The 26,655-nt window shown below is 37.7% G+C and overlaps 1 protein-coding gene across 1 annotated transcript in view; it reads left to right on the top strand.

The window, feature by feature from the left end:
* Positions 1-26,655, top strand: part of LOC113228386 — a 794,000-nt gene that overhangs the window by 43,359 nt on the left and 723,986 nt on the right. Inside the window, exon 2 of the mRNA XM_026461662.1 lies at positions 11,965-12,251. Coding sequence (XP_026317447.1) covers positions 12,170-12,251 — 82 coding nt within the window. The 5' untranslated portion in view covers positions 11,965-12,169. The remainder of the gene's footprint in view (positions 1-11,964; positions 12,252-26,655) is intronic.

Raw genomic sequence — 26,655 nt, 5'->3', positions numbered from 1 at the left:
TAGAGCTCCTTGTGTAAGAGTTTTTTCCAGGAAAGTACTACAACCTTACCTATTTGTGCCGCCAAGCAGTAGTGTGAGGGTGATGGTGAAATTATAGGCACACGGGACTTATCAACTTATGTCTGTGAGTGACAGGCGCAGTGGTAGTGTCCCTCAGATCTTTGCGCTCTTGAGTGGCACTGGAATTGTTATGAGCAGACTTGTCGCTTCTTACCAAGCGCGCGACTTGTTCGTCCCGTCACTTGATAATAAACATAAACAAAAAATTTTTTTTTGCTTTCACGATTATACGTTTATTCCGACTTCAAAGATTCTATTACACAATCTGCCACTTACAGCACATAAAAAAATTAAAAAACGTTTAACACACATTTTTTCTTGCCTTTTAACATAACTCTTGAAAGATTCCATATTTTTTTAATAAAACAAAAGGCATGAACTTTAATAAATTCTAGAACTAGAATATAAATACATGTTCTCAAACCCAGAAACAAATAACCGCCAGTCGCATTTGCAAATTAAAACACGAAATTCAGAACAGCTGCGAAAATTCAAACCCGAGATAGACTAGCATTTCTAGCATATGGACAAATCTAGGCTATATGTGTGTGACCTAAATCTGTGTTTACTGGGAAAATAAATGACGGCTTGTTTGTATATCACACATTTGGCGATGTTTGGAATGGGTGATGGCGTGAGACGTATTGTACCATAGGTTTGTTTTATTCCTTCAGAAATACTCGTATAATTAAGACACACTTGATGCTGTATTGTGATTATAGAGCATCTACTGAGCGAGTAACCCTTTTCTTATTGCATCTGGTACCACACAAAGTATTAATAGGATAACTTTGTGACCTTGTTTAGGTGGATAATTAATGTTTTAATTTTATTTTTAACCGACTTGATAAAAGGAGGAGGTTCTTAATTCGACTGTATTTTTGTTTTGTATGTATGTTACGCGATAACGCCGGCTTTTCTGTGAAATTTGTGAAATGATTTGGTTGGAAAGAGGATAGCTCAGTAGTGATCCCATTTAAACTTGAAAAAAAATTCCACCTGTAAAGATGGCAAACTAGGGGATGAATATGATTCGCTCACTTTCCGGCAACAGATTTCATTAAAAATTGGCAAATAGATGTTTTTTAGTACATCTGTACCGAGATTATTATTTTTTGTGTCCGGATAGCCACATCAATTGAATGGTCTCAAACTCGGTAATTATTTTTAATATGAGTATCAGAACATCGGAATTCACTCCGAGCCACTTCCCAGATCACTCAGACCGAAACCAATTCAGAAAAGTTCATTTCGCTAATCGGTCCTACCGGGAACCGAACCCGGGAACTCCGCAACCAGCATTTCTAGTACAGACCGTTGGGCTTACGAGCACGTCGTTTGTAATTATTAATTTGTGCATCACGATTGAATGTTTTGGTTAAGTGTTTTTTTTTTTTTTCTTATTTTTCTTTTGTTTTGACATTTTTGAGTTACATCAATTATGTATTTGTCTTACTTTCTTACAATTCTTCATCCATTCAATGTATGGACACTGTTTAGCACCAATTTAAAAACATTTGTAGTATTCGGTGATAGCCCGATTGGAAAACGGCTGCTTTTGCATTGAGATTTCGTCTATTCGAAGCCGTGTGGCGGCGTGTAGGTATTTAGGACTTACTGCTTTTTCGAAGTTACATTTTTGGATGTTGACGAGCCGTACCTCTCTAGAATCGTGAAGTAAAATATTATGATTAAACCTGCATGGAGAAGAAGGTTTAAAAACCTTTGGAATATGTGTAAACTTCTCAATCCAGCACTAATGCTGTCAAACCAGAGTGGCGGACTGCGACCTGTGCAAGGAGACCCGTGACATGCAGTGGGAGGTAGCAGTAGAGCTCCTTGTGAAAGAGTTTGTACTGCCGCGTTATCCATTTCTGCGGCCAAGCAGTAATGTGAGCATTACTACGTTCCGGTTATGAAAGGTACGGGTGCTGGTGAAATTACAGGCACAAGTGACGGGCGCAGCGGCAGTGCCCCTCAGAACACCGAGTGTGACTGTAACTGTTATTGAAAGACGTGTCACTTACCACCAGGTGGGCGATTTGTTCGTCCTGTCTCTTGGTCTCATAAAAACTGTTTTTTTTCTATGATTATGATGATGATCCGATTCGTAGTTGACTAGTACAAACCGCTCGCCCGTCATTGTGCAATATTAAACTGACGTATGCGGGGTCGATTCTCGATAGGATCGCTTAACAAAGCCCGCCGCAGAATTTGTTTAATTAAATCGTGTCTGCGTAACTAAATGAAATGGGGGTCGAATTTTGAACTGCACGTTAGAAATAATTATTGAAAATGGACGTTTACTTTTTTCAACTGTTTTTTGGTATTTACAACCGCTGAATGGTAAATAGCTCGCTCGTTAATTACTGGGATATTATTTGTCCCGTGAACAGGATTGAGTTTGCAATTTATCATAAATGTCTACAGGTGGCGGTAGCCGCTTTCCGGGCCGTTTGATTAATGACGACAATTTTTAAAAAAGCTAATTGGTTTTACCACATGGCTCGTCAAATCGATGATAACTAAAGGGTTACAAATGTGAAAGGAACGGCTTAATAATCAGTCAGCTTGCGTATACATATGCGTGTGGTGTGTCCACACAGCGCTAGGATATTTATGTTAATGCAATTTGCGATTTAACGGCGGTGGATTTGATTCAGCTCGGGTTTGCGGCGTCATATGAATTTTATATAAATAAACTCAATTGGCTCCAGCAGCACTGTTCCGCTTATGTACGCTAGATCACAGATATAGAACAAAAAACTTTATTCACTAGTATGACACAAATACAGATTGAATACAACAGGAAAAAAAAATATTTTTTCTCATAGCAGTGAAAGGGCGCTTATATGTATGTATGAGTTGTCCAAGGCACTGGTTTTCAGGGTGAACCAACGTACATCTAGAAGTTATTTGTAATAAAACATAACAAACGACTAGGAGTGGAATTGTTCATTGAAATAATTAATGTAATAATGTGTGAATAATACATCTAAAATAACCTATGCAATATTTAAGTACGTAGTAGTTAATTATCATTAGAACGTTATAAGTTCCACAACTTGGCACGGGTTTCCTCTAAGGAGAGGGTTTAAGAAAAAGACCGCCGCGCCGGCCTATTGCGGGTTTGCGTACTTTGATAAGGGTTGTGAACCTCGCCATTAGCGAGAGGTATAACTACTAAACGTTTACAAATGACAAATGTACGTAACTTAAAAATTAACGTCATAGGTTATGATTATTTTGGTGTAATCACACAAATCACATGGGCCTTGTCAACTTATGTCTCAGGGTGACGGATGCAGTGGCAGTGCCCATAAGATCTTTGGAATTTAAAGCTTCGAGTGTCACTATAACTGCTATGGACAGGCGTGTAGGTTACCATAGGCGAACGAAATGTTCGTCTCGTCAGTTGATGTTATAAAAAAATCACAAAATAAAGAAATTAAGACGGTGGTGAAAAATTCTGACATTCATAAACTTAACAACGACATGGGTGTTTCGGTCGCGGGAATTCGAATCGTTTCCCTCTCAGTTAAGAATTAACAGTTCTCCAGGTTCGTTTGTGGGCTGGCAGACTGACAGACTGACAGACTGGCAGACTGTGTTTGTATGGGGTACTATACCTGTACTAGTACTAGTGCTGCACATAATGATAATAACATAAGCAACCACGCTAACTGCCTGGTCTCAAACTTGGAAACTCCCTGTACCATGAATACCTTAGCAATGGAATATCTGGGGCATTTCCCGTAACACCCAAAACAGAACCAGAAAGAAGAAAAATTTATTCCACTAATTCTTCTTCTTCATTCATCTGGCACTCATTCCCTCACAAAGAGTTCATCCAGCGTAGTACTGCCACCTTATGAAGGGTAAGGGAGCTGGTGAAATAACAGGCACATGGGACTTGTCAATTTATGTCTCAGGGTGACGGGCGCATTGGCCGCTCAGATCTTTGTGATTTGAAGCATTGAGTGGCATTTCAACTGTTATGGACAGACTTGTCAGTTACCACCAGGTGGGCGACTTGTTCCTCCCGTCATTGGGCCTCATAAAAAAAACTCACAGAGCGTACCGTTGAACCATTGAGATCGTCATAATGATGTAACTAAACAAACGAAATTGCACTTGCTTCGAAAGCGCAATTTGTTGATGACATCATCAACATCGCCGTCTCCTTAGTGAAATAATGATAACGTCAAGTCGTCGCAGTAAGATTTCTTCTTCCATTAATCCCCATCGACCATTATCTTGTGATACATACATCATCTTTCACGCACTCCATTCATCTTTTCTTTTACCGCCTCTTATAGCCATTGTTAACTGACTTCAAAAAAGAAAAGAAGATTTCAATTCGACTGTATTTTTTTATGTATGTGCATTTTTGTAAACCGTGGTCACATTCAAATTTGAAGAAAATATTTCACCTCTAAGGGGCCACCAAATTAGGGGTTGAATGCGGATTATTGGATTTCACCTACTTTTCGTTAACCAATTTCAATAAAACCTGGTAAATACTAACTAATAAAAACTTTCGAGCTCATTTTTTTTAAAGTTACCGTTTTTTTTTAAATTGTTAGGCATATTTTTGGAAAATAACAAAAAACCACTTGCTAAAGCAAACTGCCTTTCCATAACAGTTGCAGCCCACGTAGATCTTTAAATCACAAAGATTTGAGGAGCACTGCCACTGCGCCTGTCATGTCACCCTGAGACATACATATGTTAACAATTTCCCATGTACCTGTAATTTCGCCAGCAACCTTACCCTTCAAAACTGGAACGCAGTAATGCTCGCATTACTGCTTGGTAGTTTAGGTAAAAAATAGGTAAGGTGGCAGTACTTCCCTGGACGAACTCCTTCACAAGGAGCTCTACTGTTACTTAAAATCTTCATTGGTGAGGTAGACACTGTCTAAAAGTACAGGAAATGCCGTGTGAAGTCCCCGTCCCGCATCGGGCCAGCGCTGCGGACTTTGACTAAAATGGAAGTTAATGACAATAATAATATAATTGTCTATAATATATAGTCCCACTACTGGGCACAGGCCTCCTCCTAGAATAAGAGGGTTTGGGCTGTAGTTTCCAAGCAATGCCCAATGCGTATTCGGAACTTCACATATATCATAAATTCCGAAAAACTCAGAAGTGAAAGCCCGGATTCGAATCTTCTGCTTGAGAAGTGATAGATCAAACCATTAGGCTGACATGGCTTATTAAAGTAAACTATTGCGTCCAAACTCTAAACTTTTTCACATTGATTATACTCTAATAATCACTCGTAAAGCGGATTCTTTTTTTTGGCTTGGGAAGTTTTCAACTGGCATTAGAGTTACGACTTTAAACTCTCTGTTCGGAGGGGACATAAGCGTTTCTTCTGCTCGTATCATTCTCCAGATATCATGGTTTTCCCACCTACAACATTTCTACAATGAAGGACGTGCTCGCTATTCTATTTACGCTCTATTTATGCGCGTTGCGATGCCGACCTCACCGGAGGTTATTTTTGTAACCGGGACGCTCTACCACAGACTACAACAAAGAAGTAACGAAGTCATAAATGTTTATTATAAAGTTAAGGTGTTGAATACCTATGAGATATAAAGTAACGTCACGCAAATATCAGGTTTTCGAAAGCCACAGATAAACTAAAGAAAGTTTATTATCTTATAACACTCTCTTTCCGCGTGTAAGCTAAAGAATGCTTGCTGTGAGCATCAGCACGGTGGGTACGTTTCAGTTCCGTGTTGATAGAAATAATCGTCGGCCGCGACGCGCGTGCGTTTGCCGGCTGCTAAAACAACAAACTAACGCGTATATTATTGAAAGACGAATTGCGACGCCTGCGCCGATTCGCACACTGATTCTTGAGTACATTAAAAACTTACAATATAACATTTCAAATTACTTACTTGATTATAAACAGACCAATCGTATGGTATTAATAACACGTAGAATTTTATATTTCCAACGATGCGTAACTATGAAATTAACTTTATTAAGTAGCCGTAGAGCTCCTTGTGAAAGAGCTCGTCGAGGGAAGTACTGCCGCCTTACCCATTTGTGCCACCAAGCAGTAATATTTTGTTTTGAAGTTTTGAACGGTAAGGATGCTGGTGAAACTACAGGCACATGGCACTTATGTCTTTGCGATTGAAAGCTTTGAGTGGCACTGCAATTGCTATGGCGAAGCGTGTCGCTTGCCAACAGACGTACGACTTGGTCGTCCCTTCACTTGGTGATAAAAAAGCATTTTTGTTAAAAATTTTGGTAACATTTCGTCATAATTCGTTATTGGGCAAATCAATTCATATAAAGCTTCAACCTTTCGGCAATTAACCTTCAACCAAATCACTCTTCTTCTTTAAAAGTATATCTGAGTAATATTATTTTACTACGTAATGTAACGTGAGTAACGCGAATCTATCTTCATACGTGCGATTATGTAAAAATATAAGAAAGCTAAGTATGTAATCCAAGTATTTTGAGACGCTACAAATTTGTTTATACTTCGTTTGTGTGCTTTTCAGAAAAGCAAAGTTTGAATACACTCTAGAAATTGAATTAGATTTTCGAGACAACATTTGGTCAACAACAAAAAGCAAACTAGCTCAATGATCTTAAGGTGCATTTTTGATGATTGATTCTGAAATTCGTCTAGAGATAATTGAAAGAGCACCGAACATTCCTAGAAATAATTAAGCTGATCATATTTATTGCTCAAATATTTTCGAGTGTTTCGTTTTAGGCAAGTACCGAAATGGCGCCAGCAAATTTGATTTACTTCACAACTTTTCCTTAATTGAAATTTAATTATTTTAGTCAATCAATTGTAAAAAAAAATCAATTGTATTATTTTAGTTCCTCCACTTATGAAAAGTCCGTAAATCGGTCCGATTTCTCTCGACTTCCGAAACCGATTTCCAATACCCAGGAAGTAGTAAGGCGCGCGTCACGTGGTACTATAGCTGGTAGTAACTTGACAAACATACAGCGGCCCTTGTAATAGTTTTTTCATTATTAAAGCTACTTGGTCGTGATCCTGAAAGAGTGCATAAGAATTGTACCAATTGTGCTTCGTCGTGACAGGCATTCCTCATCCTAATCGTGGTGATAGGTTGAAGCATCGTGGTGGAAAAACTAGTCATTCTAGGCACTGAGTTACCACATCTAGCTGATATCGATGTGCGCCAGGAGGCTCTTTATATGCACGCATAAAGGAAAGAGAGAAACTGTAGGTATACATTTAGAATTGTAAAGAAAAATAGTACAGAAAAGAATAATTTGTTTCACTTAAACGATGTCACAATTACGGCTTTCATAATAATAAAATACAAGTCTCGACAATTTTTCGGCATTTTCGAGACATCAACAACAACAATATCGAGACTTTTGAGATTAAAGTAAAAATCTACTGGACATGCAATATTTTTTCTATTCTGGTTACATGGATATGGCAATACTTTAGAGCGGAGCTTGTGGAGATTGAAGAACGGTTGTGATAAAAGAAGTATCTGTAACTTTAAACGGCGTTTGTTCTTTACGTAACAACAATGAAAATGAAAAAAAATAATTTTCATTAAATAATTTTTGATTTTATAATCTGAGTTAATAAATAACTTAATTAAGATAACCCGTTTTGGCAGCCAATGCTTAGCCTATAAGTATGAAAAACTATTTTTGAAGTAGTCTCGAAAGTCTCGTTTTTTCGGGATTTTCGAGACCACACTAATTAAAAGCCTTAGACACAATATAATCGTCGCTTGTTTGTTTTTTATAATACCAAGACGGGACGAAAAAGTCGTGCACCTGGTGTTGTAAAGCGACACCCCTGCCCTTGGCAGTTGCAGCGCCTCTCAGAGCTTTACTTGGTAAAGGTATGAGTGTCACTACAAGTGCGCCTATCACCCTGGGACACAAGTTGACAATTCTCATGTGCCTGTAATTTCACCACGGATTAAATTCCTCCAGACTAGTCTGTAAGATTCGTTACTCAAAAGGTGTTTCAGTCGAGTATTAAACATTTCGTCCCTTTCTAACACTTTTCAGATTTGCGGGTAAGTAGGCAGGAAGGGCGGAGGCGCTCGTTGAATCGGGGACCGATTACTCGTTGTCGGTTTGGTGCGGTCGGCATCAGATTTAGTTTTAGTTCGACCTCCGCCTGTACATCGGTAGTAAATATTTAAGTTTTTGACGCGTGTAAACGATTATGTCATAAATAAACATAGCAAAAGTATTGGTTGTGCGCAATTTGTTCCATATCATCCAATCCCGAAGACAGTAGTACCGCTTGGTGGTAGAAATATGTAGTGGTATTTATCAAAGCAAGCTCAGCTGAAATTCATATATTTGCAAGAGAAACCAATTTACTGGCGAAACTAAACGACGATTTATTCGTTATTTCTTAAATTTTATCTACAAATTGAATCGCCATAGTGAGAATCAGTCAATTGTACCTAATTCTTGTAGGCGTTGAGTTCAATTTGGAATAATCGAATTATTTTGATATAAATCTCGGTAGTAACGATGGCTTTCGGGGTAAAAACTCCGGATTTCGAAATTACGCCGTCAATTGCTACAAAATAAGAAATAAAGTGTTTCGTTTATGTCTATTTGGACGATATTATTTTATATCTATACCAGCGTACATACGCCCCACTGCTGGGCATGTATATGCTGTAAAAAGTACGTTTAGGCCATTGATTACCACGGAGAACCATTGCAGCATGCCTAAGAAGACGTTATAATTTGTGGTAATATCATTTAAACATAATGTTGTAGTAGCAGTAGAGCTCCTTGAAGGGTAAGGTGCTGGTGAAATTACAGGCAAATGGCACTTGTCAACTTATGTCTCTGGGTGACGGGTGCAGTGGCAGTGTCCCTCCGATCTTTGCAATTTAAAGCTCTGAGTGGCACTCCAACTATTGTGGATAGGCATGTCGCTTACTATCAGTCGCACGACTTGTTCATCTCATCACTTGTTATTATAAAAAAAAACTTTTGTATAAAAGCTAAAAAAGATCTGAATTTCATTCCAAGCATTTCAAAGTCAGGTTTCAAAACTTTTGACATCCCACTTTTGTAGCGCCATACTAAATCAGTCCATGATACCTAGTACTAGATTTCCCGTAACCCAGTGATGTCAGTTATCTCGTCTGTATTAACGAATGACGTGACGCCACAACATAATCATCCGATCGGCGCCCGCGCATGATCGAAATAGAACCACATTACCGGACATGGATCTGGCGAGTTGAATTTTGACTTCGCCATTTCAAAGACGAATAAATTAACTAAGAATTGTGAAACTGTGATGTGTAAAAGACTGGGGGATCTTAAGCTACGTGGACCAGAGGCAAATAGCAGTAGAGTAGAATTTAAGTAGCAGTAGAGCTCCTTGTGAACGAGTTCGTTCAGGGAAGTGCGGTCACCTCACCTATTTCTGCCGCCAAGCATTGATGTTAGCATTGCTGTGTTCTGGAATTGAAGGTTAAAGTTCTGGTGAAATTGCACATGGGACTTGTCAACCCATGCCTCAGGGTGACATGCGCAGTGTCCCTCAGAACTTTGCGGCTTAAAGCTCTGACTGGCATTGCAACTGCTATGGACAGGCGTGTCGCTTAACACAAAGATTCTTTTACGACGTAAGGCATCATTTTCAGCGAACTATTCTAGAATAGTTACGTAACTCTAGAGTCGCTCGTCGTATATGGAGGTCCATGAGATAGCAACAAAATATATAGACAGGGTGTACCATAATGGCAAACCTTTTAATTGAGGATAGCTCTGAGGTGAAATGCAGTGTTGACTCGTAAAATCCTTTATACAGGCTTCTTGTCTCTTTTCGATACGAGCGAGTTAGTCTATTAATTAAAAATCTTGCCTTCAGGGAAACGGAGTATTAAAGCAGAGAAAATTTCATATTTACGACAGTCCTTATCCTGTATCGCGACTGGTGACCGATAATAGCTTAATAATACAGTTATTTTTTTAGCAAAATATCAAAAAGCACTTAACCACAATCTCACTTGATGGGATCGCGTCTGGAGTTTGCCTAAAAAGTGCCTGTTCACTCACGCCTGGAAAGTCCCTCGCCAAGTTATATTTGTCGGGGAAAAGATTACCGGGCAATGAATTATGTGTAACAAACGTTTGCGTATTCTGAAGCTAATAAAGGTTAAAAACAGCAAAATAATTTCAGATTAACGAAAATGAATTTAACTTTAACTATTGTAGAGTTGGTTCACATGTAAAAGTGGCAAAATTTTAACGGTGCTTAATTTTTTTTTTTCACCAAAATACATTCTCAAAAGTTTCAAGATGACTAATTATAGAAAGGAGGATGGCGACATGCTGTGTATTTTGCGACACCGTGTTTTTGAGGACGTGCATTAAGGAGATCTAGCAATACCCGTGATTCATTATCAAATCGTCAAAAAAGCTAATTGAGTACAGCCTGTAGACGCTGGGGTTTTAAAAGTGATGTAGGTTATATTTATAATATTGTCCTGATTTCGCTTCAGATGTTTGTTCGTAATAGCAGACAACAACAAGTTTTCAGTTTGTTCCCAAAAATAATAAAGAACTTCCCGAATATTCCTAAACTCTGCCACATTTAAATAACTTATCATGTTCTGCAGCAATAAAAATAAATAAAAATTAAATCTGCCCCAAATGGTCACACTGTTCTCAATATCAATGTGCCATTATCATTAGCAAGAGGTCTCTTGTCAAAACGTTCCTTTACAACTTTCATTATCGTTTACTTTTATATTATTATTATTTAAATATTGTCTAAATATTTTTGGCACATTGTTTTATTTTTTGCTTTATGTCATTACTGTTTAAATGGTTATTTCATATTTTATAAAATACTGAATGAAATAATCGTTTAAATATAGCTATAGTTTTAATGTTTTATGTGTGTACTATAAAATAACCAATACTTCAAATAGGCGAACATTCAATCATGCTTAAAATGAAACGTACGTACAAGAACGTTACCTAATCTATGGTCGAACTGAATCGATTGCGTTGTGTTCTTGCATCTATTCTAAAATACAATTTTTTATTTCCGACGTCTAAAACTATACAATAATATATTGATCACTACGCACGAACTAAAACGCAAAATTATTCTAGCAAAGTCCATGAACGGCTCTTCGTCGTTATTGGGGCAGCTTTTGCCGTCCTTTTTTGTAATTAGAAAAATGTTCAACTATAGAAACGTTTAACCAAAAAAAATTCCAAGTATATAAACGTCCAACCATAGGAACGTACAACCAGAGAAATGTCCAATTATAGAAATATATCACCAGAAAAATGTCTAACTGCAAAAACATTTAACTGGAAAAATGTTCAACGACAGAAACGTCTGACTAAAAAATGACCAATTATTGAAATGTTAAAAACGGTCCAAACATGCAAGAAACTGAAAATTGACCTCAATGTATCGTAACTGGTAGAAATATAGTCACGACTAAATACCCTCGTGGTTATAAAAGCGATATATTTACGAGAATTCTCCGTATGTCTAAAATTAATCCTCTGTATGAGAATTAATTTTAATATACTTGCCTTCTAAGAACTTGCATTAGAAATAATTGACGTCATGTGGAGAGAAACTATAGTACGTTTTAATATTGTTAAGGTTGTGCAAAAAGGTTTTAGATAACAGTTTTTGCAGTCAGTATTAACGGAAATTGCCAAACGTTTTGTATTCAGAAAAAAGAAGTTTCTTATTACAAAATAAAATTCAAAATACATAATTTTAACTAGTCACCATCCAAGTAATTATTTTTGATAATGAAAACCAGCGACGTAGAAAACCACACTATTGTTTAAATATTTTTTTCGCATTAAAATCAATAATGCTTACATTTGTTTTTCTGTTCACAGGCCACTCGAACGACAATAATCGACTCAACAATGTGTTGACATAGTGTAGTGAATTAACATAAAAGTGTTACTAATACAACAACATACACAAAACAACAGTGTTACTAAAACAATAGTGCAATACGGTGCATAGTTACGACAGTGTCACTGCAGTGTGACTAGTGCCAGTGTAGTGTGATGGTGTGACAGTGCGTGACTGTTCAAGATGGCGTCTGGGATTTTGACAGCTGTCATTTTGATCTTTGGCTGTCATCTCGCAGCGGCCGGCGCTCCTGCTGACAATAAAGGTATGAAAACGAATAATTTTCACCAATTAGTAATAAATAAGATCGCTAGGTTCAGTTTATCCCGTTAAAGGGATATTCTACGTATGTACGTACTTGTTAAACAGAAGTACGTTTTTTCGAAATATCGAAAGCGGCGTTAAAAGCAATTCACATTGTCCTCGTATCCTTTGATAGACTAATTCCATCACGAGCGAGTCGTCCGCACTTGCCAGCGGGATGCAGATGCGGAAGCAGATGCGGGTAGCGTATAGCAGGGAGGTGAAAAACGTAAACAACACAAACGGAATGAAACAAAACTCGAAACCGTCACGTTTCACAAATACTATTTTCGAACAGTTCTAGACTTGCTGACGAAAAACTGCGTTTTTTATTTCAACAATAATAACAATGCATTGTTGTTTCAAATACATCTCTCGTGTAACAAATACCTATTGTACATTAATAGAAAAATATTGATTATATCCTTAATATGGTGGTTTGCATTAATATTAGACATAACATGTTGATCACTATACCACATCAGCCATCAACCATGGTCACCCATGGGACCAGTAAAAGGCCCGCAACGTTGGTTTGTTTACAAAAACAAATATTCGCGATTTATATTCGGAAAAGTACTTTAATTTCCTATGTGTAACAATCACGAAAACCTAAGAACTCGATATATTATCATTCTGTTTTATTGCTGTGTGTTGTAGAGGTGAATTGCTTTTGCAATTTGTATAAAATGGTACATACCGCGTTCGAGCTGCTCGTGTGCATAGTGCCAATCAGTCGTGTCCCGAAACCGTTGTGACGCGGCTTAAAAGCTTGCTAGCATTTTTAGTGCAGGTAGTGTGTTCACCGCACACCGAACACTGCTCTTTGGGACTTGGGAAATCTGCGGAGCTGCTTATTGACTCTACATAATATAATCAATTAGGCAATGATTTTGTACGTCTGATTGGATGGACTGGTTCTATTTCCTTCGGTGAGTGGATTTATAAATATGAAACATGAATTTATTACATTTGTGACATTTTGATTATTATTTCCAAAAATATTATCCATCTCAAATATAACAATATTTTCATTAATTTCGTATAAATAAGTTTTTTCAAAAATACCACACTGTTGAAGTTAAATTTCAACAAGAAAGGATATTTTGCACGCTTGGCATAGTAGCTACATGTGATCATACGTCAATACGTCAATGGGAGCATATTCAATTTAGGCGAGTGAAGAAAAAATATTTTGAAAAGCGAAGATGGAATGCACTCTCTGTCGTGTCAAAACACCGCGTTCCACAGACTAAATGTAGACCAGTATTACTGATTTGAATCGTCTATATCGGTCGGAAACACAAGATCTTAAGTGTTAAATGCTAGTGATAGCTTTCACTCTTCTTTAAATGCCCAGTAACGATTCGTTGTCCTATTACTCTACGCAAGTACACACTCGCACAAAACATCACGCCTGTCGCCCAAAAAACCCCCATTTGTAACATTCCTGATGTACATTTTTCCGTTTCCTCCCCTCGTGTCAGTCTTTTGTTCTGAATACATTTTACTTGGCACTTGGTGCAGTATTATCTGCATTACTCATCTGAATTTTCCAAAACGAATTTAAATAGCTAACTGCCATTGTAACCTTAATCCACTGAAAATACTTCACGTGCATAGAAAATCGTAGTATCAAAGGTCAGTCTGGCTTTGTTAATTAAGTACGGATTTAAATCTTTCTCAAGCCTTCGACTGCAACGTGGAAGAGTTGAAATACTTGGCTGTACTAAAAGTTTACAGGACTTGGAATTCATTCAAATGCAGGCTTATGCTTAAATGTTGGTGTAATTTATTATTTAAACCATTCACACATATATTATCTGTTGGTGAACGATTTTTCTATAAAATCAATATCGTGAATGGGTACGCTTTAGTTTGACATATTTTTGAAAACACCAACCCTTTTTTTTTTTTTTTCACCAACCCTGGCTAATTTTCTTGCATGGTAACGCAGAATACTAGTGCTGCGTACCAATAAACTCGGTTTTACTTCTGTAATCGAGCTTCATGTAAATTATAGCTTTTCTTTAATATTTTCATGTCAATTAGTTTGCCAAGTACTTTCTGTAAAGTAATTTACGTAAACCTGGAATCGCCATGTATTCTAGTGGGTTTAGGTGATAAGAGTTGGGAGCTTCATCTAGATGAATCGATAGAATGTCTATGGCGTTGTTCGCGGGTAACATCTTTTAGGAGGAATTCGGCGGAAGCTTGTCTTTTCTGTTCGACACGTCGGCTCGCAAGGTGTTCCTAATTTCTACATCTTCTGCGGTGATTTGCCCCATTAGGGGCATGGTCCCCCAATGCCTTCTTTTATAAGGAAAACCAGGAATAGCCAGATGCCGTAATTATGGGTCTCCGAACCCTGTACCAGATGTAAAACCCGTGTCACCGGACCGCTTGGTGAGTTGACCTCTGGATTCTTTCGTTCGCAAGATGTTTCGTCATTTATTTCAATGTACTGTAACAATCTGTATTGTTGCAGGGTTTTTATTTTTTATTTTTGGTACTTGTAATTTCAAATCTCGTCATTAACTGAATGGCTGAGACAAATGCTCCGTAACTTTTGTTCGGCTGTGCCCGACCACGTGTCATGAGCTCCACGGGTGGTCGGTATCTACATATAACTGCGTTACTCTTGTGGAAACTACGCTGTCTTCGCAGCGGGTCTGGTATGTAATATAAAAGTGCATCCGGTAAACTCCAGGCCAGTAACGTATAAGTGAAGTGTCCGTGTGTCACTTATGTACTTTCAAAACTTCTTAGTGCAGTGTATTAGCTCTAAGTATACCTAAAGTTAACCTTTTATACGTAACTGATAAGAGCAGTAAGCATATCTGTACACTCCTAATGTAAACTCGGGGAAGTGGAATACTAGTTCTCCATACTGTACCCTTACACTTAAACGTAACATAGGTAACATGTAATAACAATAAATTTAAAATAAAGCATCTGGTTATTTCTACTTGAAACTTGTTTTCGTTGTGTGTAAGGCGCCCTTCCTTCTCCTCGCTAATAAATTTTACACGCAGTACCAGAATTCAAGCACAAACCAGTCTCATGCTCACTCAAACCGACAGGAGCTGACCATTACAATATCAATTAAATAACCTATCGGGAATATGAAATTCGGTGGCATTATCCAGCACATTTAAATCGAAACCGACTTCGACGAAACGTTGACAAACGGCAAATTCGACTCAATTGAAGTTCCGATTCTAGATTGAAGAGGGTCCACCCAATTCACATACCCAAAGTGCTTAACCACTCACCCAGCGCGGTCATCAAATACTTGTCTTTTACGAAAACATTGGCATCAAAACCACTATAAAACCATTTGTACCAACCTCGAAGGTTCAAGCCGATCTCAGTTGCCATTTGACCTATTTCATGTCACGGTGTCAGCGTGGCTATGTCGGGACAGAAAGGGTAATTATGAAACTCCGAATATGCGGAGAGATTATTTACATGCTTTTGTTCGATGACAAATAATGAAACTATGCATTAATGTTTAACGCAGTTTGCTCTTACAGTACATGCCAATGTATCGTCAATTCTGACATTATCACGAACATGTGGAAAGAATGCTATATAAATATGAATTTTATTATTCAAATGCAGTCTTTTAAAATGATTTTGCTATCAAGATCATTTTCAGTTTCTTGTAATTGTTATACCGTAATCCACCATGCTGCCCTTATGCAAGAAATAACTCGCCCCGAAGTTTTTTCTCACCAAATTTGATAAATGTTACAGTATCCAATCTCATTTTCTTTCAAGCACTTCCATAATATTAAACTTTGTTATGACTAATAATAACTCGTTTCGAAGACCTTCCCGGTCACAAGGTCAGGAAAAGAATACTCCTTGCCCCTTCCTACCCACCTCACCTCTGCTCCTCCAGGTCAGACCAGCTATTAGCAATAAAGCAGCGAGAAAACTGGGCCAATGCGAAATATCGTTTGCCCGGATTAACAAGGGAATGTATGATGTTGCATACATTGCTTTATTTTGTTTGGGATTCAGTTTCATATGGCTTTGCTTGCTGTCCACAGATTTTAATTAGTGAAATGAATTTTTGCAGTCCCTTGTTGGGCGCTGCCTATTTTTTATTTTGATTTGTACAGAGTTTGTAGGCTGCAGTAGGTTGAAGTCTAGTAGTCTCATATGTAGTCGTTTACATATCAAAAGTAAATTCGATTTATAATCGTTCGTTTGAAAACTAGAGAGAGTCTATTAACACAATATACGTGCACTTGGCCCCACTTTGGGCGCCAAAGTTATCGGTACATTTATTCATGTCATAATGATATATCGTCCGTTTTTTGTCTCAATCTTCAACAGTACTAAATGAAGTGAAAACCCCCCAAAGAAAATTTACCCGCAATAAAGCGATAAGAAGAATAAAACATTAAATTACTCGAAAAAAATTACGCAACAAAGAAAACAGATACGCAATAAAGATACACGAAAACATTATAGGAGGAGCAGTAGAGAAAAGCATCTTTATAATGGCATCATAATACCTAAACAATAGAGGTTAATGTTGTGTGCGCTTTGTTCCGAGAACATCGATCCTATTGTTCCCAGGACCAAAATAACCGAGAAAAGGTCGCGGGATTTTACCAGCTTTGGGTGATGCAAAATTTTAACGCGAATTTGTGTATTGAAGTTAGTTTTGGTTACGAAGTTATTGTAATTTACTCTTAAGGGTCGGCACTACAACATCTAGCAGAATGTACGAAATGATTTTGCGACCCATAAATCTATTAGACTTGAGTGCTTTGGGCGTTGTATGAAAATTCGAAGATTCCGGGTTTGATACCTTTTAAAATCAATTTAGAAAATGAAAATTTAATACTAACTTTGACGCTCATAATATAAAAATGTCAAGTTTTGTGATCTGTCTTTTGTTTACTTATTTATCGAAGCGAGTTCTAAAGATCACTCTCTCTATAAACAGGGGCGGTGATCAATCACCAGAAAGATGTTTGATCTGTCTTGCTTAGGGAAAATTTCATCCATTCTCTCAAAGCTTACGTCACAAGCTGTGCTGAGTGGCAGTCATCATATATTGCACAGTCATAGTTGTCTGTAATTGTTGAAAAGATTGGGAGGCATTCTCCGACCTCCTTTCATGTTTAGCTGTGCTCACACTACAAGTAGATACAGATAAAAAAGAAGACGGTCTATCGTTGAGGCAAAACTAATTAGAAATCAAAAACCACGTGTGCTACGTAATTATTTTCATAAACCATCAAAGTATCACCTTAAATTCGTTCGCCGCCAAAAAGTCTTATCAAGTTATTTTAATAATACGCATCTGCACAAGAGTTATGATGGTGAGTGTCACCAATATTTTTCCAAGTTACTCTTATTGGTTTTGTGGGACCCTTCAGAACGTGAAGAAATGAAATCCACTGCCTGTTTTTAGCGACTGAGCCCTCTTAGTAATTAAATGTGTCAAGGTGTTAAGATCGTTTTTAAATTACGTGCAGTAGCCATTACCCGTGGGTTGGCAAAAATATTTCTTACTTAGATTTGTGAGCAACATGTGGTGGTATATTGGTGCCAATCCCTTGGCCTTAAGTGCAAATATATCTATAATACAAAATCTTTTTCTTTCTTAAGTTACGTTGCTATTGAGGTCGTACCTTTTGCATGAACGGTGGTATTAAACAAGATAATAAATTTTACCCTGTAAAGTTTATGAACTCGAAATCTTAAGTCAGAATTACGGAGTACATTTTTGGTAATGGAGCTATATGTCGTTATAGTAGCAACGCTTACACGTGTTGCAGCTGCAGTGGTGCCCTCTAGAGAGTTGTGAGCCGTGCAGGTTTTCATGACGATGTTTTCCGAGAGGTGTTGCTACACATCAACATTCACAATGTTTAGTGCCTTGGTGACCTACTCCTACTTATTTGACGACCTCCGTGATCGAGTGGCTTGCACACGGGTTTTTTTCTCTGAGGTTCCAGGTTCGATCCGGCCGGTTCAATATAGAAAACTAACTTTTCTATGTTGTCTCCGGTCTGGGTGTTTGTGGTGCCGCCGTTGTTTCCGATTTCCATAGCACAAGTGCTTTAGCTACTTACTTTGGAATCAGAGCAACGTACGTGATGTTGTCTAATATTTATCTTAATATGTATGTAATTTAGAAATGAGTCATAGGTACAGGCCGCCACCGGTCTTCGAACCGTCGTACTATTAAGAAGCAACTGCGCTCTCACTAGGCTACCACCGCACTCATTTGTTATACTGTTTCAAAATGAATATACGGTTTAGCTTTTTTATTTTGTTACGACCTGTAACATTTATAAATAATTATCGTAAATTATTAAATTTGGACAAATATCTATTTACAAAGAGCAAACCTTAAAGTTTCTAACTCGTTCTACTCAGGGGAACTCTACCTTACGGATGAATTATTACTCAGTGTTCAATCAAGTTGTTTGTTTAATCAATTTAACTAATAGGTAAATGCCATCCTCAAAGAGTTTAATGAACCTTCCGGTTAAATTACTCGATCATGGGACTTGTCAACTTATGTCATGACTATATGACAGGAGCAGTGCAATGCCTTCAGATCTTTCAAATTTAAAGCTCTGAATGGCACTGCAACTGTTATGGACAGGCGTGTCGCTTATTATCAGGCGCGCGACTTGTTCGTCCCGTCATTTCGTATCATAAAAAACCGTAACTTAGCGAATAGTTTTCGACCAGCTTTAATGAGACTGCAGGCCCCCGTTAGATATCGAACGCGGCATTTTTTCACGTGAAGCGGGCTTTTTCCCGAGTAGACTACTTAATAAATTCACTGTCAATAAATTTCGTTGATTTGAATAAAAATTTTATAATACAAAAAATACTAAAACATTTGAATAATTAAAGATACTGTTATACATGCCATCAAGGATCACTCCAACTGAGGTAGGCGGAGACCGTAAACTCACTCGTTATGCTTCTGACGAACCGTTTTCACCCTCTCCACTTTATTCTTGGTACATTTACCTGGGGGCCTACCACAATCTCTTAAAATAACATTACTTTAACCTTACATTGACTTTTTGTACCGTGACGCGTTTAAAGTAAGCTTACTATAATGTTAAAACTGTGTTGTTTTATTGGCAGCTTTGTGTATACTGACCTTTTTAAGAACTTTCCCCATGTGAGCGAGTTGTATGGCGACCTCGGGGGCCTAACGATTCGCACGGCCCTGGATGAAGAGGTCCTTAGTTCGATTCTTGGTGGAACCAATATTGGAATAGAATTTCCCTAAATTGGTTCGAGTCTGGCTGTTCGTGAAAGTGCCCCAGCATTGCTCTGATACTCATAGGACAGGGAGATTGAGACCAGGCAATTGGTGTGGTCATCTGACACAATGTATATGTCGAGGCTCACCTCTCAACATGTTTTCATTCAAAGTAATAAGTTGTATAAAGGGGTGTGCGAAAGGAGCCTCCCCCTACAAAGTACCATCTTTCCTATACATCTGGCGTACCTTGGGCTACAATTGGCGAGCACCTGATTGGCAAATCCTTTCACGATGGCAAGCATTACAGTGTATGCCATCGATACAATAAAAAGAACCTATTGTATCTATAGAATAGTATAAAAAAAAAGAATTTATAGCAAAACCTAAATTTATAGTTAGCTCAACTGTTTTTTTATATATTTTAGTGTCACCGACTGAATCAACATTAAAATAAATAAAACCAGGCTATCAATTGTTTTTGTAAAAAGCTCTCAAAATCAACATTCTGAATTAAAACAGTTGCAGTGCCACTCAGAGCTTTAAATCATAGCTGAGACATAAGTTGACAAGTCCCATGTGCCTGTAATTTCACCGGCACCCTTACCCTTCAAAACCAGAACACAGTAATGCTGACATTACTGCTTGGCAGCAGAAATAGGTAAGGTGGCAGTACTACCCTGAACGAACTCTTTCATCAGGAGTTCTACTGCTACTACTATTTGAAGTAATTTTGGCGGGAAATGTCGACGCTTCGTTGTCCGTTATAAAAACGCTGTTTAGGCAAAAATGTTGCTTAGGAGAAGTCGGCTGTCATGCCTCGATATTTTAAAAAGCAACAATATAAGATCGTAACATTTGTGTCACCACACTAATTGCTTGCACCACAATAATGCATAGATGTAACCATAAATTTATCATCTATATCCCTTTACACAAGGCTGCAGACGTGTTCCGAGTCAGTAATTCCTGGTAATAGGTAATATATTCTGGTTTGCAATCGATCCGGAGTTGGACTCTGGGGACCACTAAGTGCCTGAGGCGTATCATTTAGGTCACGGATAGGGGATTAAAAGAATTCAACGTTAACAATTCATTACAAGTCCCACTGCGGAGCACGGAGAGAAAGATCCTTTGAGCGTTATCCATTTTTACATGAACAAAAAAGAAACTACAGGTTTTTATTTACGAACGTGAAGCAATAATTTATAATTGTACATTTATGTCCGTCCTCTGCTTGATACAGATCTCTTTTAATAAGATATTTAAGATCAGACAACACCCCGGACACTCCAAACAACGTTAGAAACTTATTTACCTACTACTAGTTACGCACAGCGTACAGGAATGCGCTGTCAGCAAGCATGCAAACGTGTGCGTGATGTGGTAGGGTTATCCATCACTTCTTTGAACTTTTATTCCCTGGTTTAACATGCACAGTGACTTTGTAAGAGTGGACGAATGTGTTGTATATGTAAATAACAATGATCATTACTTACACTATTAACTGTCTGCTATATAACTGGCTCTGTGGCCGAACGGTTACCATGCCGGACTGCCACGCAGAGGTCCCAGGTTCGATTCCCGGGCCGGGAGAAATATTTGTATGACCTACATTTATTTCTCTCGTGAGTTTGGGTGTAATTTGTGGTTGTCTATGTGTGTGTCCATGGCACCCGCGACACAGGGTTTCCCTAGTGCGGGGCTATGTTGAGTGTGTGCGTTATTATATTATTATTACTATTGACTTTATTAAATACTGAAACAACCGTAAATTACACAAATTAAATAAAGTCAAATAAGTACTTTAATCAACACTTGGTTAAAAGCGGTGGCCTTGGCATGGCAACAGATGCTGGTTCCTGTTCGACCAAATTGAAGAATTTTTTTTAATGTTCTATCTTTGTATCAATAATAATCAGATCCATAATTCGAAAAGCTAGTACACGCTTAAGTCTTTTGGAAGAGTTGTAAATTTTCTACGATTCGTTTATCGCTAAAGCAAATTATAAATCTAATTGATGTATGGAAAGACTCACTGACAAGCCTCAGTGGCTGAACGGTTACCATGCCGGACTGCCACGCAGAGGAACTAGGTTCGATTCCTAGGCCGGGAGAAATATTTGTATGGCCTACATTTATTTCTCTCGTGAGTTTGGGTGTAATTTGTGATTGTCTATGTGTGTGCCCATGGCACCCGCAGAACAGGGTTTCCCTAGTACGGGGCTATGTTGAGTGCGTGCGTTATTATTGTTTGTTATTACAAGGCACAGACGTGAAAGCGTTTTTAAGTAGCTTTCTTACGACTGTAGATGATGAATCCTCCTTGTAGTTAGTAGGTACGTATATTCACACAAAGTACAGGTAAATTATGTGTGTCACTTCTAGTAAATTTCCCCTCCAAGCGCCCCACGATGTTCAACGAGCGTTAATGTGCTAAAATTGTCTCCACGGTTTTATACGTATTCACAAACTCACTTTGCTCCCAGCTAACTAATTTCAACGCTATTTGCGATTTTATAATTACATACATAAAGATCTTGAGAATTTCTGTTAGCGACATGTGTAAAACTGTTTTGCGTCGTAATTTGAGTCACATTTGAGTTATATCGGCTGAATCTTGATTACAAACAGTGCGGATTTGGGTTAATGAAGGATTATCTTGAATAATCAGGTTTAGGTAATGAAATTTTCCCTTACTTGTCGTAGTGGCAACAGAACAGTGGTATTGTTTATTTGAGACATTTCTCTCTCTCGATTCGACGCAGTGACTGTCAGCGCAATGTGGATGGAAGCGACTGGTCGCCTAAACCAAGCCACTTAATACTGTTGTGCAGAGTTAAATTTGACAACACTATACAAGTTCACGCAAGTGAAGGCGAAGCAAATGTACGTCGTTTAGAATAATATAGTGGACGTGTCACGATCTACTGGCGTTGTGCGATTTCTCGGTAATAAACCAGTTATAAACGACCACTATAGTGTATGTTAAAATAAAAAAGAATCTTTTTGTATTACATTGCGTTTTGGCGACCCCATCAGCCAATCAAAACGATTTTGACAATTCTTATGTGTTTATCAAATTTTATGTTTTGTCTCTGTGTTGACTAACAATAGTCATAAGTTTAAAAATGTCGGTATTTACTAACAAGTGGGCCTTGGATGCCAATTAATGATTTATTTATTATTATTATTATTATAAATCAGCTCTTTTAGAGTGACTTATACGTATTGTATCCGATTCGTCAGTAATGAAGTGTCGCTGGTTTATGTATATCTGGGTTATGAATAAAATTATTTTTATAAATTTCAAAACAGAAACAGGCTCCAACCGCCATTTTTGCAAATAAGATCCCGAACATCATTAACCAAACGTCACAGTTGATTTGCATTGGAGAAAAACAGCCCAAATTTTAAGATTCCTGTCGGGTCCTCGACATAAATTATTGAAACGGGAAACAACGGGAACATCATTCCCGGCCCCGGGATAAAGGTGCGAATGGTCCCGATAAACTAACAAGATGGTAAGCTGTTATTAGCATAAATCCAAAGTATTTGGAAGGCTATAGGCGACCAGAATTTTTTGTTTTGATTTGATGGTCTTGTTATTTGATCGATTTTTTTAAAATATCATTAAAAAGCTTTGGTCCTTTGTAAACCTTTGAGTTTTAAATTGACATACATACGTAACATTTAGGCTTGTCTTCTACTCCTGAAAACCGTTCTATCCTTCTCCACTTGCATTATCATCCAAACTAACATTATAAATGCGAAAGTACTCTGTCTATAACGTTTTTACACCTAAAGGACTGAAACAATACTGATGAATTTTAGGTATATGGATAGATGGCACCCAGGAGAAGGATATACGCTACTTTTTGTTACAATAATAAATCTTAAAAGAGGTGTAATTTGTATGTAATTTGTATCCGATAAAACTATAAAATTAAATATAGTACAGTATTCTACTCGGAGTATTTATTTAACGCAGACGAAGTCACGGGCGCCAGCAAGTTATCATATACATGTCCGTTCATTTTTGATACTTTAACTTGACTTTTTTACGATAGACATCTTCAATCTTATCGAGATATGTATGTCAGTTGCCATCCACATTCGTGTCATAAATTTCTGCCGTCGCTTTACTGACATCTGTCTTTTCTACAGAACTAAGTCATCGAAACATCCCCTTTTCGGCCCTGGTCGTTACACCTTTCACATCTATTGAAAATAGGCTTTATCAGATTACAAGCAAGAATAGTTTTATTGGCCCGATAATGGCGAAACCAAAAAATATACATAATTTCATTAAGAGAGAATATGTCCATAATAATAGCAGCTTTAGAACTAAGTCCAAAGTCATGGATTTTGGACGACGACGATTCGTTTTCGTTTAACCTTAGTAAACGATTCTTTTATGGGGAACTGTACACGTTTTTAAAAGGTATTTTAATCGAGAAGTCATATTACAAAATTAAAGACTACGTGTTAGATAAAGATGTAAGGAAAGACGACAAGGGTCTAGATTCTACACAAATATGATCCAAGGTGTAATTACATAGCATTTAAGTTTATTTGAAAAGAGCATTTCCTAGAGTTTCTTGCTCGTTCTTCTCAGGGGAATCAGTGCAGTGAATGAGCAGTAGCTTGAAAGTGTGTTTTCAGGTGTAAATTTATTTAACCTGGGGAATAAATGGTTCCTTGACTCAGACTTTGACCAAACCAAAGTTAATGTTAATTTTAAGGTTTTTTTATAATACTAAGTGACGGGACGAACAAGTCGTGCGCCTGATGGTAAACTACACGCCTGTCCAAAACAGTTGCAATGCCACTCAGAGCTAAAAATCGCAAAGATCTGAGGGGCACTGCCACTGCGTCTGTAACCCTGAGGCATAGGTTGACAAATCTCATGTGACTGCGATTTCCCTAGCACCGTCACCCTTCAAAACCAGAACCATTAATGCTCACATTACTGCTTGGCGGCAGAAGTATGTAAGGTGGCAGTACTACCCTGGACGAACTCTTTCACAGTGAGCTCTCGTGCAGCTAAATGTTTTGTTGTAGAAGTTTAAAATACTTGAACCCATGCCTGTAACCGATTTGGTAATCAATATATACTGATCTCCTTTCCCTTTATTATAGATGGTAATCTATTATACCACCTAACCTATTTTAATTACTAGGAAGTAATGGGTAGTTTGTAGATTGACACAAAAATATAAAGTAATGCAATAAAAAATACCAGAACTTTCAGGTTTAAAAACTGTTAGGTTTGTTTATTTTAGCTACATTCATATTGGTTTATCTTTGAAATAAAGATACTATGAACGGTGTATCGAAATTGGCCTTCCTTCGATGAAAGTTAGTTTTGAACGTATTTACAATAAACGATCGTTTATAGTATAAAAGTGCTAATTCGAGGGAAGGGAGCTAAAGAAAAATTCCAGGTAAGATCGTGGTGAATAGAGGCACGTGATCATCATCCTCATGTCGTTGGTGGTGGAGCAGTAGAACTCCCTGAGAAAGAGTTCGCTAGAGAAGTACCGTCACCTTGTTTCTGCCTTGTTTCGCATATTGGTCTTGCATGCACGCAGGCAATTCATTTAGTAATTTAGGAATTATAAAATATAATTTTCGAGTACCATATACATTATTTGTTTTAGGTAGTAGATATTTTTTGGTTTCTATGATTCTGAATTTTTTTGTTAATTTTTTTGGTTTTTGGTTTTCACATAATTTGAGTACATAATTAAATTCAGTCAAAATTGAAAGTTTGACTTTATCAAAAACACTCATTACTTGACAATAGCTAAATAACCAAATTTTATTTTCTTTATATTTATTTCAATATGATTTGGAACAAAAGTTTTTAAGATTCTTATTTGCAAGTTATAGATTTCTTTAAGATACGTATTATATGTTAAATCATAACTACTTATACCGTATCCAATCATAGAATCGGTTAGGGCCATCTCCATTAACCTTAGAGTTTTGTAAGGTACCTTATATTTAAGCACAGAAAATTTTCCTGGTATAGATCTCAATTTTGCACATAATAATATATGGTCTTTGTGTGATTCCCAGCTAAATCTGTTATCGATCACAAGGCCTGTACTGTTTTCCGGGTTTGAAGGGTAAGGCTGCTGGTGAAATTACAGGCACATGGGACTTGTCAACTCATGTCTCAGGGTGACGGGCGCAGTGGCAGTGCCCCTCAGATCTTTGCAATTTAAAGCTCTGAGTAACACTGCAACTGTTATGGACAGGCGTGTAGCTTACCACCAGGCGCACGACTTGTTCGTCCCGTCACTTGATATTATTAAAAAAATCCAACTTCGTCAGTGACACCGGGAGCACGTCGTTATGTTTTTTGACAAACTCTTATCATTCACGCAAATGGATGTAAATCCAGACACTAAGACACAAAGAGTGTCTCCGATGGAATTAAGATTTATAAATCATTTGCTATAAATGATGAAAGACACGTTTTACAAACTATATTGGGCCAGAACGGTGCAGAGCTGCGGCAGCGCCGACAAAAATTTTCAATCACATTTTAAAACACAAATCCACTTAACAAGTAAGCACATGTACAGCCGTACATCACCCGAGAGAGGATTCAAAAGAGACTGAAATGTGAATTTCGTTGTAAAGTAGCATTCTTAATTCATGGACAAATTAACCATATTTCATTCGAGCGCGCCATGCGAGGCAGGTCGCTTAATGAATAACACACCTTGCTGTGAGAGTTACGTAATATCGTTCCTTAATATGGATTAATGGCGCGTAATGTCGAGTTAAATTTGTCTGTTTCAATTATTCCAATTGAAATTTGTCTTTATTTCACAGGTAAGTAAATTACACTTGACATCGTCACATTGATTAAAGTTTATTACCCAGTCGTAAGGCTGATTTCTCTGAGAAGAGTGGATAAGAAATTCTAGGAATTGTGATTTACTTTTTATTAAACATGTTGGCTAGGCTATGGTAGCCTAACGGTTTGACCCGCCTCTCAGGGGCCATGGGCTCGAGTCCAAACTCGCATCTTTAAGTTTCTCGTGATTTATGTGCAAAATTTAATTTGAAATTTACCTTGAGCTTTTTGGTA

This window comes from Hyposmocoma kahamanoa, unplaced genomic scaffold, assembly GCF_003589595.1.
Source record: "Hyposmocoma kahamanoa isolate Upper Pololo Valley unplaced genomic scaffold, ASM358959v1 230, whole genome shotgun sequence".
Lineage (NCBI taxonomy): Eukaryota > Metazoa > Arthropoda > Insecta > Lepidoptera > Cosmopterigidae > Hyposmocoma > Hyposmocoma kahamanoa.
The sequence above is the reverse complement of the archived record's forward strand: the minus strand, read 5'-3'. Positions and strand labels throughout refer to the sequence as shown.